We start from the raw sequence: 18,431 nt of genomic DNA on the forward strand, positions 1-18,431 counted from the left end.
GCACTGAAGTCACGTTGGCAATTCTTAATTCTAGTACTAGTGTTCTCTCTGAAAAATATTTAATGTTTTCCAAGCATGTTCTATGGAAGCAGTCAATCAATACATTTCCCAACAGTGAGGAAACTCCTGGCCAGAAGTTCTGCATAAATCCTTCCCTCAGAAGGAAGCACTGCAGTTAGGGTCTGTTTCTAGAGCTCTGACAGAATTGTGCAGGATTCATTTTATCCAGCGTAGAGGAAAAAAGCACAGCTTAGTTAGTCTACAGACTCAAAAGCGAGGCAAGGCTATTAGGCTGTGTTATCTAACCAAGTGAGCAGCATTTTTCTAAGGCTGCTTCAAACAAAGAAAGAAACCAAACAAGCCGCCGCCAGCAGCCCCCAAAAAAGAGAGCAAAATATTACAAACTTTTTCCCGATGATCTGGATGTTTTCTATCTTGCAAATATAACATCGACCTCAAGAGGGTAGCAGAGCCCAATAATGCACAACTCTTACAAAGCTAAAGTAGGTCTGATGCGCTCTGCTACTGCCTAGAATAAAACACAAGCATCGAATCCTACAGCTGTTCAAAGTGACTTCGTATCGTCCTGCTCCGGAGGCAGTAAGTTGGCCAACAACAAACGCAAACTTGCTGCAAAAAAGACGGCAATTCTGTTGTAACAAAGTGCTTTTAGATCAGCCTCCTAACTGAAGAGAAGCACTTTCCCACCCCGCGGCGGCCCTTACGGCATCAGGAGGAGCCGTGCGATGCCCGCGCCCCGCAGCGCCCGGCCCGCTCAGCGCGGAACACCGAGCGCGATGGAGGGCGGTGCTGCCGCGCTTCTGCCTCGGCGGGCACTGAGGGGGCCGGGGGAAGCTTTTAGGAAGCCGTGCCTAGAGCTTAGTGCTTTCAGACACACGTACCTTACCGCTGAGGAGCTAAAGAAAAACCTCGTCACAACCCAAAGCGCACAGCACCGCCGCGTGCTGCCGGCGGGAGGGCAGCGCAGCACCGCCGCTCGGAGCCCCACACGGCGCGCAACGGCACTGAGGTAACGGCACAGCGGGCGGGACCTTCGGACGGGCCGCTGCGCCCATCGGGCTGCCCAGAACCTTTCCCGGCACCGACTGGCTAAACTCGCTCCGGGAACGGCGGGAAGGGAGAACCGGCCGCGCCGCTCGGCCCACCTCAGCGACGCTCCGTAGGGACGGGGCGGGGAGTCGGACGAGCTGTGGGACCGCGGCCGCTACTGCGAGCGGTGCACCAGGCTGCGGGAAAGCGGAGGTACCTGCCGCACCGAGGGGGGAGCGCTGCGATGGGGCGGGCAGCAGCCTGGGGGAGGCTGTGACACGGAATTGCGCGACACGCGAGCGGCGTTTCTTTAGCTGTGCGGGAATGCACCGCTCAGGGGCCGCCGGTATCGGGCCGTCCCGCATCGCCCGGAGCCCCGCATCGCCTCGCGGAGAATTGACAGCCGCCGGCGGCACCGCGCAGCGCCCCGGGCCCGACCCGGAGGCACGCGGTGTGTCTCCCGGAGGTCTGCGGGTCGGTGCCGCGCGGTGGGGCAGCGCTCGGGCGCTCCTCCTTTTGCGGTGCCGTTCAACAAACCGCAGCGAGCGTGTAAGGAACGGCACCAGGACCTACCCCAGAATCACCGCTTCACTTCAGAGTCTTAATCTTTCTATACTCAAGTTTATTAATGAAGTGTAAATTTGACAGGTTGAGATTAAAATGTATTATATTGAATAGCCAAAGTAAGAATACCATTATTGCAAGATTATGCAGAATATTAGCTATGTTACATTACACTTAATAAACATCTGGTAAGGCCCTATACCTCAGAATACGTTTAAGATTAACATGGAACAAAGGAAAGAATAAAACAGTTGGCTCTGTGAGGAGCACAGCTACATGAGCAGGCCCTTTCTGGCTCATCTTTGACTGTTCTACCCATTGCCAAAATAAATACAACCAACCAAATTTCAACTGTCTGATGAAGCGTATACGAAATAGATCATTTGGAAACTGAAACCTTCTCCAACCTCTTCAAAGATTTATCTCCTCATATACAATGCAATGACAATAAAGGATATTGCTAGCTAATTGTGGATTGATGCTTGCTTTGTGATTCTAGGACTGGGGTATTTTAATAAGACATGTTATCTGCATGTACTTTTTGAAATACACAAGAAAAGGACCTTAAATCTGTTTACGATGCAGAGAAGAAAGAAGGCATTTCTGTTGTCAGAGCTGCACTGTGCCTCAGCCTGTTTTAGGAAAGATATTTCCTGTTTCTTCTCAGTGCCACCGCTTTTGTTTTCTTCAGAGAAGGATAATGTTTCTGATCCAAATCTGCTACTCGGCCTCACAGGAGAGGTATACTTTTACCATCTTCCTCATAAAAAATCAGTCCTTATTTCTTCTTATAAATTAGTCAGAGCTAATAAATCCATCCAGGTTAAGAATCAAAAAGTTCCGAACTGCTTAATTTGTCTTCTTCGTACAGCAGAATATTTTCCATTAGCTTCTTTTTTTGGTCATTTATTTTTATTTTCCAGGATGCCTCTCTGGCTAATGCTGAAAAACAAAAAATTCCAAATACTGAGGAAAAAAAAAAAGCATCGTGTCTAAGGCACAAACATGGATTTTAAATTAAAAATCTGCTTTAGAAAAGAAACGGAGACCATTCTGTAGATTTATTGCTAAAAATCATAAAGCAAGGAGTAAGAGCCCAAACTGTTGTCAAACAGTTGGGTTAGAAGAGAAGCATGGACGCTTCTGCCAAAACACCCAAACCATCACATGCCAGAACATTCTGCACCCACAACTTCAGACTTATCAACACTTACCTTGGGATGAACACGTGGAGTCCAGGTCTGCATTTTTTGGCTGAAATGTGCTTTGTGCAGTAGCAGCCATTTCCAAGTTGTCATCGCTTCTGATGCATACTACATTTCTTTCCCGGAGCCCATTTGTTTTTGTTTTCTCCTTTATCCTGCAGTCAGAGCTCGCAATGTTTTCTGAATTGTTACAGTTGTTGCTGAATAGCTCATCTGTAGATTTTTCTTCATCGGGGTTCCAGATGAAACTTGTCGATTCATCTGATTCACAAGGGACCCGTGACATCTGTTCACAGTAAGTGTCAGGTGGCACAGCTGCTACCGAAGGCGTGCACTGACGACCACTTGCCAGGAGTATCGGCTGGGCACTGTCCTCTTTATTCTGCCCTGCAGAAGGGGCGTCCATGCTGAGGTTGGTTGTCTCATCATCAGTTTCTTCTGGAGTATTCATAGAAAACCCCGAAGTGCTGCCTCCACAGATGTAGTGCTCTCTCAATTTATTTTCAGCTGTTTCCATAATTTCCAGCGCCTGTTTTTAACAAGAAAATTTGTGAATGCAGAATAATCCTTATATCCCTTCTTACACACACTATCAACAGTCCAAAAAAGCTGGGGTACAAATGCTTTAGGCCTTGCTATCACGAAGGCTAAATTCTTGGTCAAATTGTTCAAATATTACCTCTGCTATGTTAGAATTCTTCTTTCTCAGACAAAGGCAGATGGCTGAGGCAAAATCAATAGCAGCTTCTTCCAGCAAATGTCCTGCTTTCTTGTCCAGGTATTTACAGCATATTTCCTTGGCAGCTAGCTTTTCCAAATTCTTGACTTTGGAGTATGAGGCTTCTTTTGCTATTTGGATTTCATCAGCAATCATATCTTTCTATTCAAAGGAAAGAGGTACATTAGCAAAGACAAAATTGATACCAATGTTTAATTCCATCTAAATCACTGAGAACAGAAGTCCTCCCATGTACTTGTTATTCCTGCTCCTTAACGGCTGGTTTACAGATCTAAAAGCCGTAAGTGATCTCTCTTTGTACAAGTCATAGAAATGTTGCTTTCACAGTAGAGAAATGGCCGAAGATTTTCTTTGCGCGTGACTGATGTCAAAGTGCCTAAAGCAAACCCAGCTGTTCTATGCTTATATCCACCCAAAGGAATGAAAAATCATCAATGCTGTACATAGCATTTTCAATATTTTCAATTATTTATTAAAAGAAATCAGAAACCCGGGACCATTTGTTTCCTGAAGCTGTTTGGACATTGCTGAACTGTTTGGAAATTATACACATGAAAACCACCATCTTCCTCTTAAAGGTTTCAGCAACGTGGCAAACCAGAAGGAGTGCATTGCACAGAAAGATTATAGGTGGAGTCTGTTTTGATGAAGATGGTGTTAATGGTATTCCGTGAGCCTGGACAGTTCTGGCTGCTCGTGAAAGCAGTTTGGGTAGTTCTAATGACAGCTTGGACATATTGGCCAGGATACAAATTCCAGACACCAATGTAATACTAAATGCCTGATAAACAAAATTGCAAAACCATGACAATGAGCAACCGCAGGTAGAGCCTACCCAGATTCCCCACTCAGTCTGACTTGTAACACATCTTCCTGGTACATAAAAAAAGCCTGCAGCAGCATTTCAGCACAAAGTCTGAAAATGAGAATGTGCTTAAAACTGATTATGCTGCAGCATCTGTTAAGATAAGCAAGGACAGTGCTCGTGAGTCTGCTATGTGAAATGGGAATGTATACTCTACTCCAGACTAAAGGTGATAAACCATTGATGTTAGTGGAACTACAATATAATTTCTAAAAAATCTCTTCTTTAGGATGTGTAAAGCAAACTGCAAGTAACAAACAGCATTTCTATAAAATGGACATTTGTCTCATGACAGCAACCTCGTTCATTCATTCCAGTGTTCATTATTTCAGCTTTTCCTTACCAGATAAATAGGGCTCCTTCCTTCATCCAGTGCCTTCATCCCTGTCAGTATCTCTGCTAAGACCTAGAAGGTTTATTTGACAGATAAAACAATTTGTTCACAATAAACTCTGTTTTTAAATGTCTGTATGTAAAGAAATATTGAACTATTGAACTGCCAGGGCATTTTAGATTTTATTTTTACTCTAACACTTCACACAGCTTAATGATGCCAAATTTGGGTGCTATTTATGACAGTTAAGATCTACCTCCAGAGCTCAGTCCAGATTTTATAGTTAGGTACCACAGATAAAAAAAACCAAACGAGGTTCAAAGAGAGGACAGTCAATATAAATCTGTGTAAGAAATGACACAAAACAGAGGAACTTCCTGTTAAAATGGAAACTTTTGAGACAAGTGACATTTTGAATCTCTCAGCTGAACTTCCAAGCTGACAGATGATGTCTGCAGTGGTGGGTGTGACCAATCCAGAATAATTGTGAGAGCCTATTCTATTAGAAAACTTTCTGCTACTCTTTCTCAAACTACCAACAGTAACACATTTTTTGCAACATCTTGCCATTTTGTTGTTCATAAGATTCACATTACTTTGCCACAAGCTGAAGTAGATCTGGAACATTAAGATAATTAAAAACAGAATCTCAGCTTGTTATATAGTTAGCAATTGGGAATTAAATTGCAGCAACAAACAACTATGTGGGTAATGTGCTCATACATCCATTTTCCTGTCTACAAACATCAAAAACCACAGCAGAAGATGGAAAAGCCAACCTACCACACCACAGCCAAACACGTCAACTTTTTCTGTTAACTGCCCGTGTCTGACAAAATCTTCTGGCAGATAAGTAAGAGAAGCTTGCAGGACTTTGGTTTTCATCATTGTACATTCGGACTTTTTATCAGCAGAGAACAGTCGCAGACCTGAATGCCCAAGCTTTGCTGTGAAGTTTTCATCCAACAAGACATTAGAGCTGTGAAAGACAAACAACACTGCTCATTACTTTCACTTGATGAGAAAATTTGCGCTTTTCAAATTAAGGCAAGGCCAGAGGGAGAAAAGTTCCAGCTTTTGGCCAGCTGTGTAACAGTGAAAGATTAGACAGGGAGAAAGGGAGAGAAGGCTTAAAAATAGTCCAAACATTACTAAAGAAGAATATGTTTCCTTCATTTATAAAGGAGAGACAAGTTAAATGTGATCAGGTGAAGATCCTACATAACAAGAGACAGCAGAACAACACTGCAAATGAATATCAACACTATAAAAGCTTTCAGGTGCTTCTGTTGAAGAAATCCTGGAATTTATGAGTGCACAGGTAATGCCAAACCCCTCACCTCTTGATATTCCCATGACGAATTCCAAAATTGTGTAAATACTCCACAGCTCGGATGAGTCCCACAGCAATGCTAATCCGTACCTCCCACGCCAGTGGAGCAGAATCATCCTGCAAGGAAGCAATAGAGGGAAAAAAAAAAAAAGGTTATTTTATCTTCTTTTAACAATGAAAACTATACAGCAGCAGCACATTTTCATTCTAAAGACTGTTTTGGTCTCACTGCAATCACAAGCAAAATGCCAGCTGGCCTAAATCAAAAGTTTTGTCCAAGGCAGAGTTTGTGATTTCTAGGCCCAGGAAGGATCTTATTCTTGCGCACCGCGCTGCGTGTTTTGCCTGCCTCGTGACAACAGTGAGATAAGGACACAGCAAAGATCATGCTTATTCAAAGCATCAATTCTATGCCATTGCAGAGGCACTGCACTGGTTTTGATGGATTGCTTTTCTGCTCCTTCTGTCATATAATCTCTGCTAATGCTCTTTCAATACGTGTGAACATCTCAAACTGTTTTCTCTTAAGCCCTTCTGAAACGTTGTAGAAGGTGAATGAAAATGATGAGAACCACATTCCCAGTTCCAATGAAATATTATGATACAGACAGATATGTTCTGCAGATTAGTTATTATTTGAAAAATCTGAAGGTTACAAAGCAGAAGCTTTTTATTGAACCAATCTGCTTTGCTGTAGTAAAACTGAAAAAGAGCATAATACCTACAAAGAACTTAGCTGGGCTCTTTTCGTCTGTTTCTTAGAATTATGAGAGCTTTTCATGCAATAACGTGACTTGTAGTCACAGATAAATAATGGACTCAGGTTGTCTGCTTACTTGATGCTGAAGTTTGTTCTGCAGTGATCCGTTAGGCAGGTATGGATATATCAGACAGTGCAACTCAGATTCTACTGTGAATCCCAGCAGCTGCAAAATGTTGACATGACAACACCTACAGGTACAGATCAACAATGATTTACAAATTAAATGAGAGCAACACAGGAAAATGCATTCTAAAGCTGGAATAAATCCCTACATTCAAGATAGTTTAGAATTACGTTTTGTTCTGTAGCCACAAACATAGAATGGCCCTAAGTGGGTTCACAGAAGGCTACACTAGCAGCAGAGGAGAGACAAGGCTACAGCATGACACAGTTCTGAGCAGCCAGAAGGGATACGAAGCTTCAGGAGGCACCACACCTTCACCATGTCCAGAGTGGCAAGGGGCTGTGCGTGCTTTGCACATCTCTGGCAGGCAGGTATGCTGCTTCCCCAGGGCACCACCCCAGTCCCCAGCACGGGCCAGTACCTGGGGGACATGCGCATCAGTGTGACTGAACAGCCCGGGAACACAGTGCATGCAGGGTACACAGACTGCCTTCGAAAGTCGACCACTCACCGAAAGCAAATCTGTACTTCCGTATGAAAAAATCTCTGGGTGGAATTTGGGCTTGTGCATTCGGTCTGAAAATAAAAAAAACAACACATGCAATAGAATCTCAACAGTAATTATTAAGGTGCTGCACTCGTACAGGCCTATTACTCTCTAGATGACAGTGTTAGCAAACAGGCTGTTTTCACTGATGACCATTTTGTGTCATAGACAACAACTATAAATTAGAACAAAAAGTGGTGTGAAGGTATCTCTGATCCTATTATCCCCACAGGCAGCTACTTCCAGGCTACTCAGATAAATACAATGAGCTGAACTTGCCATGTGAGTAAAACCTCACATACATGTTTCCTGCATCTAGGTTTACTAACGTTATTTCTCTTGTACTTCTCCTTTTTTATAGCAGTTCTTGTTCTCTGCCCACAGAATATTAAATAAAAACCGTTCAAGAGATTTTAATAAAATACCTCCTGCAAAGAAAAAGAAGTGGAGCACTTGCCTCTTTCAGTCTTTTGATGACATACACCATGTTGTGCCTCTGACCTTGGTAGACATCTGCAAAAGTGCCTTCACAAATTTTAGTCTTGCTGCTGAACCCATCTGTGGCATTAGTAACTTCTTTCTGGGTCCACAAAAGACTCCCACTGGGGAGATCAGTCATCGTCTCCTGCTGAGGAGTAGAAGAGCTGCAGGGCTACACATTGGAAGAAGAAAGAAGTTAATCTCGTAAGCATTTGTATGCTTTCTCCATCTCTTTCAGGCTTCACATTTCTTTTCCATGAGCTAAATGGTAGCTGTGATTGTTGAAAGAAATTGTGAAAGGCACTGTGCAATCACTCGGTATGCTTTCCCTTTGTAATACCTGGGTTGATTTGTCTTGCTGATAGAAATATTCTTCACGGTAGAAGACACCTGAAAACAGCTAATCTATGTTTCCATCTTTCCCAAACAACAGAGTTAGTTTTCTTTAAAAGTCCTTATACGTATTTGAAGTGACATCAATTTAAACCACAAAACCCATTTATCTCTATGCCTGAGGCATGTATCATGGTACTGTATCAGAAAGGAGTGTCTCTCATGCTATAATGTATTTATTTACTCCTCAGAATTGCACAGCTACTTCTGAAGTCGTTGCAAAATAGTTGCTCCCAGTCGGACAAGTCCTAATGCCACTTGTTATTACAATTCCACTACAGCCTACACATAATCATACAGCTTTCACAACCTTAATTTACTCCAGACCTAAGAAAACAAAACCTTAACTCCCCCCCAGGAAATTCTGAAACTACTGCGTTCTTTGTAGCAGTCTTCTCCTATTGCTGTCACTCTTGAACCACATCATCTTGGACAAGTCTTAAACCTTCTTTAGAAAAAAAAAATAATAACATAAAAGGAAAAAAGAGGTTAATGCAGGACTAGGATGTGCACACAATGACCTAGGAAACACACTCTGGAAAAGTACAGGATAGTTCCATCTAGATGGTCTTGCAGATAAGAGAGCTATAGTGAGGAATAACAGAAAACAATGTTGAAATCACCAGGAGCATGAAAAGAACTGCTCCCAGCAGGATGGCTGAGCCTTGGGATGGGGCTCAGAAGGATGGAAGATCTCCATCCTTGGAGATTCACAGTTTTCAGCTAGATAAGGCTCCCAACCTCAGTTTGACAATAGCCCAGTTTTCAGCAGGAACCACGTTTTAAATTTAAACTAAAAGTGTGACATCCCACCTAGTCAGTCGTTCATGCTTCTACTGTAGTACTGTCATACTGTTCTATGATCCCATTAGAAATGTTGGAGTCTGCTGCAAAATCTATACTGGAAATTCCTTCAAATAATTAATTAAATTAATTGCTATTTGTGGGCACGTTAGCCATGCTGAGCTATGTAGTACTGTTAGATGTATCCCTCACTGATCCCTCATTGGCAAAAAAAAATAAATAAAAGGAAAAAAAATTGAAACAAAATTTAAGTATTTAGTACCACATTCAGTCTAAACATAAAGTTGAGAAGTAAACTTTAATTGAAAAACACAGCATGTCATCATAAAGCAAATTTTCATTGTTATAATCAGTAAGAATTAAAGGGATTTACCTTCACACTTGATGAGACAGAAGGATTTGACTGTAAGGACTTCAAAAGGTCTCTTGGGGGAGGTGGTGGAGAAGGAAGTGAATACAGGGTTCCTTCAGAAACAGCATCTGAAACTGAATTAGCAGCACTGATAATACACCTCTTTCTCATGACATTGCTGCCACTGACTCATTATGAGCATCCAAGATGTTTTGCTGAAATGCCTAACCATGTATAACCTCTGACAGGCTGTCAAAACGTGAAATGCCATATAAAGACATGGAGCTATTGTCTTGGTTCCTCTCTGTGGGATGACAGTGAAGATCTCTCCAGCCCTGGCTCAGGGACATGGAGCTTCCAGAGCCTTCACCTGCACTGCTGCTCACATGCTCTCCTCAGCACACAGTAGTTCTGCTCCCTCTCACGACAGAGCCACTTGCTGATGCATGCACAGCTCTCCTCTGGCCCAGACTCATGCTGTGTGGAGAGAAGGACTGAGGGCGTGAGGTGTACACACAGATCTAGTGTTAGCATGGAGCTGCTGCTCACACAGACCTGGGAGAAGTACTTCTGAGATCCCACAGCACCTCTGAAAGCCAGGAGAGGTACAGAAAGGAAGAACAGGTGACTGCATGATCAAGCTAGGAACTAACAGCTTGGGAGACTGTAGTGCTAGGTGAAAGGCAAATATTCATTTAGGACCATTTTGAACAGGAATGCACTCATTGATACTAAAGTGAAAGTCAGGGTAAAGCATTCTTGTCTATATGGTCATTTCATTGTTACAGAAAATCAGACTCTATTATTTTACTTACTACATGCTGGTGATATTCCTGGTTGTGGAGGCTCTGGTGATGGCAGCAAACTTATCTCATTTTCTCTCTCTTTGTGTTTGTTTTCTGTGGGAGTTAAAGATACATTCTCCTGTTTAGGTGGCTCTACCAGCTCTTCTTTTTCAGAGGTGATAATGCTAGAGGGTGATATCCCTGCAAAGGAGAGCAAAGGAAAGGTGAGGAGTACCATGCATAAGGAAGCCTGACTCTAATCAGTTATCAGAAAGTAATCCCCATTGGGAAAATGGACTATACATTAAAACAACTGTAAAGCATTTCTAGTGTTCATAGTTAAATTGTTTCAGTATTACTGGTATTTAAATTCACACTTGACAAGCACATACATCTTACAATATTAAAATCAGATTAGGCCACAGCTGGGACAGGAACAAACTGCAAACAAAAAAACATGAAGATGCTCCACTACACAGAGCTGTCAAAAGCTTCCAACAAAGCAGCTGAATTCTGGTCTGTAAGAGAGGAAAACGAGGGGGAGGAGGAGCCTGGAAACACTGAGTGTGCACCAGAGATGACACAAGAACTTTGTAGTGCCTATTAACCACACTTTCCTGGTTATAATTCTGTACTCTTGCTTTCTATCTGGAATCTTTTGTCAGCAATATATGTAACACTGACATCAAAATATAAATTAATCTTTTGATATGAAAGAAAATAAGCACAAGTACCAATACAAGCTTTTTTTGTTGTGCTGTTTTATCAGCTTGTCACCTTCAGTAAAAGCCACAGCACTCTCTGCATTTGAAATCAGACAATAGCTTTGTATTCTTTGTGCACAAACAAAGCATTGGGGCTATCTGAAGCCAGAAGGAAGCCAGGGTTTTCATTTAATCTGTGCTCCTCATAAACCACTTTCTGCAGAAGTGAAGCTTAGAAGGCAAGGCATGACAATTCCAGTGCACTGCAGCTCAGACCACAGATGAGGGCATGTCTGTGTAGGGCAAGCCTTTTCATTTGACTTCCTTCTGGAGTTTGTGGAATTGTTCTGCAGTGTCATATAGAATGCAGGTTTGAACGAAATGATGTCCACCTGATGCTCCAGAAAAATCAGCTCTGTTTCTTTGTTAAAGCAGCAGAATGCTGTGAAATCACAAACGTCACAGGTCTGGGAAATCACTGAATTTCAAGCAGTCTGCCGGCCTTCCGTTCCAACCGGCAATCCCTGCGTTCTGCAATTGCTGACCTTCCCTGCTGGTGCTTTAACTTAGAAGGCTCTACAATTTGGATCACTTCCCTCTTTCAACCTATTTCTCATGGTTTTTTAAGAATTTTGCAACTTCCTGCACATCAGTCAAACAGGTCACAGTTTGTGACCTAAAGAAACAGGAAAAGGTTTGTTCTTACAGATGTGCCCGCAAGTAACCTGCCAGCTAAACATTCACCTGGGTGTTCTGCCTGAGAGTTGTAAGTCAGTCTGAACAGTGTTATGGTGACACAATAACTGTCCAAAGTTAGAACAGTGGCTTTTTGAAGTGCCCAACAGAACTGAAAACCAAACCCACTTCCAGCTCCTTGCACCGCCCTGCACAGAATGCTTTGACTTCCCAGATCCTCCCCTGTCACAAAACCAGAAACAAAGGGGTGTTGTTTTTTTCTCAGAAGGTGAGTGCAGATTTTTTCTGATGAAGCCACAACACGCAGAGTGGGATCACAGAAAGTCACTGAACACACCGAATTAAGGAACACACCAAGGTGAGCTGGCTGCAAACAAAGGCGGGCCCGAGAGCACTCGGTCCAGGCAGGAGCAGCGATAGCTGGAGGTGTGGCCGGCTGCAGCATGTCCACAGCAGCACCCAGAAACTCCCTGCGGACTGTGTGAGATAAACAACGGGCACAGAACAAAATAGTTACTGCAGCGTGGAGCCCACTGGCTACTCCAAAGCATCTGTAAAATTAGCATTATCGAGGAGGCAGGCTTATTGCATTGGAGATCTCTAGATCCAGTTCCTTCAGTGTAAGTAATACACGTTGTTTTCAATCCTGTCCACTCAGGCTGGGCCCTCAGGACCATGGTTCACAACCAGTTCACTACCATACTCACTAGGGCAGATGAAAACTCACTTTCCTGTAGCTCTGTCCACTCAGTTGAGGAGTGAGGACAAAGAATTGTTACCGTCTCCTGAGTGGAGCGACTTGAGTTCAGCCAGAGGGATTCTGCTGGAAGAAGCGCTATTGCACCCTATCGACTCCGCAGGGCAGCACTCCTGGTAGGGTTGGTGGCAGTGGAGTTTCGTTTACAGAGATGGAATTTACTTGAAGCACACTTGTGCTGAATATCCCTTTTTAATAGACAGAAATTCAGAATAATCCCTTAACGTTTTTTGTTGTTGTTGTTTGTTTGTTTGTTTTTACCACCCTAAAATGAAGTTTCTAAGTCACACTAACACCAGGAACTCACAAAAAACCCAGCTGTGCTATATAAAGAATTGCAGTGGCAGGCAAACTGTGACACATGGTGGGAATTTCCATGAGCAACGCCTCTCAGTGCCAGCTGTGTGTGCTGCCAGCCCTGCCCACGGGTGGCTCACAGCAGGACGCAGCCCACAGTGGCCTCCTCCTCCCTGGCTGTGTGCAGGCAGTGCCCCACACACCTCCCCGCTGCTGTCAGCACACACTCTTGTCAGCTTTGCCCAGTCCCATGTGCACCTGCATTGCGCTTCTCCCATCATTTTGGGCCGCACAAATCTGTAATTTTTCTTTCTAACAACTGCCTGTGGAGAACAGGCAGAAGTCACACAAACACCTCCTTCCTAATAAGTGCGTTTTGGGTGGGAATACATGAAGAGGGGAGTATAGACTAATGTCAGCTTGCCAGGGCAGCCCAGTGCAGAGAAGATGAACGTCTTGTCCAGGGTTTGGCTGCCGGTTAAACATTGGCTTCAACAGAGAAAAACTGAAAGTTATATTTAAAAGTACTGCGACTTCTCCAGGGCAATGGTTTGCCTTAATTAGATACAGCATTTTCAGAGCATCATCATCCAGCTCAGAAAAGTAACTGAAGTACAGCAAATGGGACAGAGGCGAGAACAGTGAACCAAGCGCTCCTATGGGAGCGTTCTTGTGGTGCAGGAAAGCAGGCTGCATAAACAAAACTGCTGAGAGGTTTCTCTGCCCTGAGTTTGTTGGCATTTAATATAGAATGGCAAAATGTTGGTGGGGAACGAGGATGTATGAAAAATTCACACATTCATAACTCAGCTCCATGGTAAAACAAGGCTGTGTTACAGAGCCATCCTTCGTGCACAGCACAGCCTCATTCTGGCAGCTCCTGAAGCACCTACAAGACACTATGAGGTGGGATGACAAAGCAGACCGGTGGCCCCTCGTCTCCGCCAGCTGTCCCCCCCACGAGCATTAAATAAGAATCAGCAGACTGCACCATCTGAGCACAGGGTTCCGAGCAAAGACTTCATCAGCCTGCGCAATGGACACAGGGCTGGTCCGGGCACAGAGCCCGGCTGTTCACAGGGTGCTACTCACAGTCCAGGATGACCTGAGCCGCCCGGTAGAGCTGCAGCGCCTGCAGCAGGTCCAGCAGCTGCCGCACGGTCGCCAGCCTCACACCCCACCACCACATCAGCTCGCGGGTGATGCTGATCCCTGTCTTCTCCATGCACTTGATCTTCCGCAGCTCGGTCTGGTCAGTGATCACGTAGGAGGCTGCGGGAGACGGGACGGCTCTGTTAGCAATGGGGAGAGAGCGAGGGCAGGGAAAGCACGGCGTGACGCAAACACACATCGGTTCTTTCCATTCACACAGTTTTAAAAGCAGGGACCGCCACACGTTAGCTGTGTGGATGGGAAGGAAATCCAGTTCCTGGAAGCGGGGCTTATTGTGATTCTTTCGGATGGTAAGGGGAAAGAAAAATAATAAAAGTCAGTTTTGCGGACACCGACACGGAACCTCCTCGGGCTGCTCAGCGACTTGTCACCCCCGCCTCAGCGCTGCGCCCCGCTCGGCTCCGGTTCCGTTCCCGCCGTGGCAGCGGACGGCAGCCGCTGGACGGAAGGGGCCGCGCGGGCGGCGGGGCGGTTCGCGTCATCAGCGCCGGGCAGGGCGAAGGGCAGCCTCCGCGTGAGCGCGCGGAGCGGACACGGCGGGGACCGAGAGACGAGGAGCGGAGCGGAGAGGAGGGGGGGAGCGGCGGGGGGAGCAGGGGAGCCGCGCTCACCGAAGCGCATCCAGTCGCTGTCGCTGAGGCAGTCCATCTTCTGGCAGAAGTCCTCCAGCACCCAGGCCGGCATGCTGTGCACGTAGGGCGACGGCGGCGCCATCTCCTCGCGGCGCCCCGGCCCGCGGCCCCACGGAGCGCCGGCTGCGGGCAGGCCGGGCGGGAGGGGCACCCCGCGCTTCCTCCTGCCGCGGGGGCGCGGCTTCCTGAGGGGCGGGGCGGCGGATCCCGCGGCGGGGGCGGCTCCGTGTCCGGCTCCGTGTCCAGCTCCGTGTCCAGCTCCGTACCCGGCTCCGTGTCCAGCTCCGTGCCCAGCTCCGTGCCCCCGGAAATCGCGAACCTTGCGATGCCGCGAACGTGTCCGCTTCACACCCCGCTACGAGGAGGCACTGAAACCGGCACCGATGGCCGCGGCCGACACAACTGAACTAATCCCCAGCGCGCCGTTGTTTAAAGAGCCTCATCGTAAGGAACGCTCCGTGTCGCCGTTTAGGCCGTAGCGACAGCTGTACTGCCAGCCAGCCCTGCCCGCACAGCCAGCCCTGCCCCGAGGCAGCCGGGCCGCTCCCCGCGCCGGCAACAGCGCAGAACCGAGACCTTCGGAGCCGTTCACCGCAAGGAGGTGAATAAAGGTCCGCGACGGGCTCACCGCCATTTGGAAGCGCACCTGTCTGCGTTTGTGAGGTCGCTTCGGCTCTGATTGCCGCATGTAGTGAGAGGTTCCACGTGGGAACTGAAAATCACTCCTTCAGACCGAGGCGCAGATAATCCCACAAGCCCTCATTTCAAGCAGTGCCAGCCAGGAGCTGTGCTGCCCCCATCCCAACTCCTGCAGCTGCTGCTCCGCTCTCAGCGCCCCACAGCGGTTCTCGGTGTGACGTGGGGTTCTGCTCCTGCCTGCCCCCTGACTGCTCCTGGTGGCTCTCACAGGAACAGCGCTGCCAATCCGACGTGAGCTGAATCCCACAGATCCACCCGTGCTCAGGAACACAAGTGTATGTGCAGTTGCAACCACTGCAAAATCATCTGACAGCACGAGACTCGAAGAGTTAACACGGATTTACATGTTTATGAGGAACAAAAATCAGTTCATACACAAACATTTAAGAAAGAAAAAAGTCCACAAGAAGGGCAGATATTGCCTACTTCAGAACCTCACACCGCAGAACAGCCTGCTGCTGTCTGTTAGCAACCGGCTGCTGTCTGTTAGCAACCTGCTGTTCTGCACACTGAGCAGCACTGCACCTGCCTGCAGCCTGGGGAACATTTCACCTATCTGCTAAAATCAACATTGCTTTGAGTTATGCACAGAGACACACATCTGTGTATTGGAGGTATGGGGGAATGTATAGGCCACGAACCTTTCTTAGTTGTAGGAAGCATATAAACAGGAGGAGGCACATCTGTTTACAAGGGTGGACAGTGACAGGACAAGGGGGAATGGTTTGAAACTGAGACAGGGGAGGTTGAGGTTGGATCTTTGGAGGAAGTTTTTCACCCTGGAACAGGCTGCCCAAGGAGGCTGTGGATGTCCCATCCCTGCAGGCATTCAAGGCCAGGCTGCATGAGGCTGGTTGCACACAGCAGGGGGTTGGAACTGGATGAGCATTGTGGGCCTTTGCAATCCAGGCCATTCTATGACTCTATGATTTCTCTCTGTGCAGCTGACCTGCTGAAAAGCACAACTCTGCCTGAGGGAGCCAGACCTGCAGCTGGGGCAGCTTCTGTGGCTCCGGGGGCACCAGCAGCCTGGGCAGACCAACCATGCTCCCCAAGGCCAATCCTGGGACAAGGAGAAGATGAGGCTCAGAGCACCCACCTTCTGGGAACGCTCCCTTGGTAAACCAGTATGGGAGCTGAGGGTGCGGGCACAGCGGTGCAGAGCAGAAAGGGGTCCCAAAACCAAGATGCAGTTCATATGGCTGAAAAGGTGCCCTCACCTAGAGATAAACCAAGCAGGAATTCAGTAATTGAAGGACAAATTAAGGCATTCAAGGCATGTTCTGTGTAAAAATTTGTCAGCCTCAGAGTTGCTGCACGAGGGTTTATGAACACAGAGACGGAGGCTAACACAGAAATGCTTACGGTCGTCTTTCCGCCAGCAAAGAAGTTTTGGGCCAAGCCCTCAGAAGGCAACTGTGGAAGCTCTCACATGAACACGCCCCACACTTTGTAATTCAAAAATAAATCCAGCATGTGAGAGTGAATTTCCACCAAAACCAAATCATTCAAGCAAACCTGGTGCTGCTTTGCCACTGATTTTAGTGTCCGGATTAAGTTACGCCTTGGTGTAATTTTCTTTCTAACAGAGGGAGCAGAGCCACGTGCATTTCCTCCAGACAGACAACCCAATTTGTGTTACTATGGAATGTTCTGAAATAGTCCAAAGCAAACTTCTCTGGGTCCCATCTGTGCCAGGCCAACGGGGTCACTGCTCAGCAGCGCACAAAAGCAGGAGCAGAGCCCTCACAAAGCAGTACACTCCTGCATACCTTTTGCTCTTTGGAAGCTGACCTACCAGCACAGCAGATGCTCTACAGTGTGACAGTTTGTTCCAGAACTTCAGTGCAGACATTAGCTCCTGGCACACGTCAGCTGAGTGCCCCTCCTAAACCCAGTGCTTTGCTATCTGCGTGGCTCGGAACGCACATCCCTTTCAGTCGAGGCTTTCCTCCTGTAGCATTTCGCTTCTCTCCATGGAGAGCCGCTGCAGGTCCTTCTTGATGTCAGGGTGGTCCTCCAGCTCCTCGTAGAGCGAGCGCACGATGTCCAGCTTCCGATAGTCCCCGGGGCGGACCAGGCTGCGCACCACCTGCAGGCAGCGCTCCTTCAGCGTGAACACTGCGGGGAAACACACAGAGCGGGCAGCAGGCGGCTGGGCACCGAGCTGCGACGGGACGGGCAGCACAGCACGGGTAGCCCGGCAGCGTTACTCTGAACCTACGAGGGGCACCCTGAGAGTAACGCGTCTCAACTGTCTCCGCGGGAACCGCACCGCACAACCAGGTCACAGTCACACCGGTGCTCAGAGCGTGTTCTCAGCTACAAAACGTTATTTTCGGAGCCGGCCGGCAGCATTAGCCGCGCGTTCTCTCCGGCGGTGAACGCGACCCCGCACGCCGCGCCCTCCCCCAGCCCCGCATCGCCCCGCACCTGGCAGCGTGATGTCGGCGTTGCTGACGTCAGGCGCGGCCACGAACAGCTCCTGCCGGTTGACGAGCAGCCCGTCGTGCGTGCCCGCGTCGCGGAACAGCCACAGGTGCCCTGCGGGGAGCGGCGCTCAGCCCCGCGGCGCCTCACGGCCGTCACCGCGCAGCCCCGCGCTCCGTGACCGCCCCGTGACCGCTCCCCGCCCGCCCCGCCGCTCCTCACCGCGGTAGCTGTGCATGACCCGCCCGGTGCGCGGCCGCAGCACGGGGTAGTAGCGCGGCCGGCCCTCGAAGTCCACCCAGATGGGGAGAACGGCGCGCGGGCTGCGGTTGTTGAACACGACCTCGGAGAGCTCGCGCGTGTTGGCGGAGCGCAGGCACGGCACGGCGGGACCCGGCGGCGCCATCCCGGCCGCGCTGCCGTCCGGGGCCGACCCGCGCAAGCGCCCGGAGACCGGCAGGCCGTCACGCATGCGCAACGCGCCACGGTGGCGCTGACGCATCGCGCGACGTGGTGACGTAACGCGGGGACACGGTGACGTAACGCGGGGACACGGTGACGTAACGCGGGGACACGGTGACGTAACGCGGGGACACGGTGACGTAACGCGGGGACACGGTGACGTAACGCGGGGACACGGTGACGCCGCGTGTGGCCGCGCTGCTGCTCCGCTCCTCCCCCGCGCCGCGCGCCCCGCCCAGCTGA

The 18,431-nt window shown here is 48.1% G+C and overlaps 1 protein-coding gene across 2 annotated transcripts; it reads right to left on the minus strand.

Annotated features, from left to right (window-relative positions):
• Positions 1-1,653: 1,653 nt before the first annotated feature.
• IRAK2 (interleukin 1 receptor associated kinase 2) lies at positions 1,654-18,204 on the minus strand. Of its 2 annotated transcripts, XM_072347299.1 has the most exons (14): positions 17,949-18,204; positions 17,730-17,840; positions 13,885-14,064; positions 10,369-10,539; positions 9,575-9,687; positions 7,982-8,176; positions 7,489-7,553; positions 6,927-7,041; positions 6,098-6,207; positions 5,541-5,736; positions 4,767-4,829; positions 3,499-3,699; positions 2,829-3,348; positions 1,654-2,556 (listed from the first exon to the last, which is right to left on the minus strand). In XM_072347299.1, the coding sequence occupies exons 1-14, from the start codon at positions 18,196-18,198 to the stop codon at positions 2,438-2,440; spliced, it is 2,409 nt and encodes an 802-aa protein (XP_072203400.1). In that variant the 5' UTR covers positions 18,199-18,204; the 3' UTR covers positions 1,654-2,437. The 2 variants fall into 2 exon arrangements, with proteins under 2 accessions (XP_072203400.1, XP_072203401.1); XM_072347300.1 differs by lacking the exons at positions 17,730-17,840; positions 17,949-18,204 and adding an exon at positions 14,577-14,895.
• Positions 18,205-18,431: the final 227 nt, after the last annotated feature.

Source organism: Excalfactoria chinensis, chromosome 12, assembly GCF_039878825.1.
Source record: "Excalfactoria chinensis isolate bCotChi1 chromosome 12, bCotChi1.hap2, whole genome shotgun sequence".
Classification (NCBI taxonomy): Eukaryota; Metazoa; Chordata; class Aves; order Galliformes; family Phasianidae; genus Excalfactoria; species Excalfactoria chinensis.

Excerpts from the sequence above, each read along its gene's own strand:
- IRAK2 (XM_072347299.1), bottom strand. The coding sequence starts at position 18,198 with ATGCGTGACGGCCTGCCGGTCTCCGGGCGCTTGCGCGGGTCGGCCCCG. Across the intron at positions 17,841-17,948 it reads GGTCATGCACAGCTACCGCG|GGCACCTGTGGCTGTTCCGC; the intron begins GTGAGGAGCGGC and ends CGCTCCCCGCAG. Across the intron at positions 10,540-13,884 it reads GGCTCAGGTCATCCTGGACT|GGATATCACCCTCTAGCATT; the intron begins GTGAGTAGCACC and ends TCTCCTTTGCAG.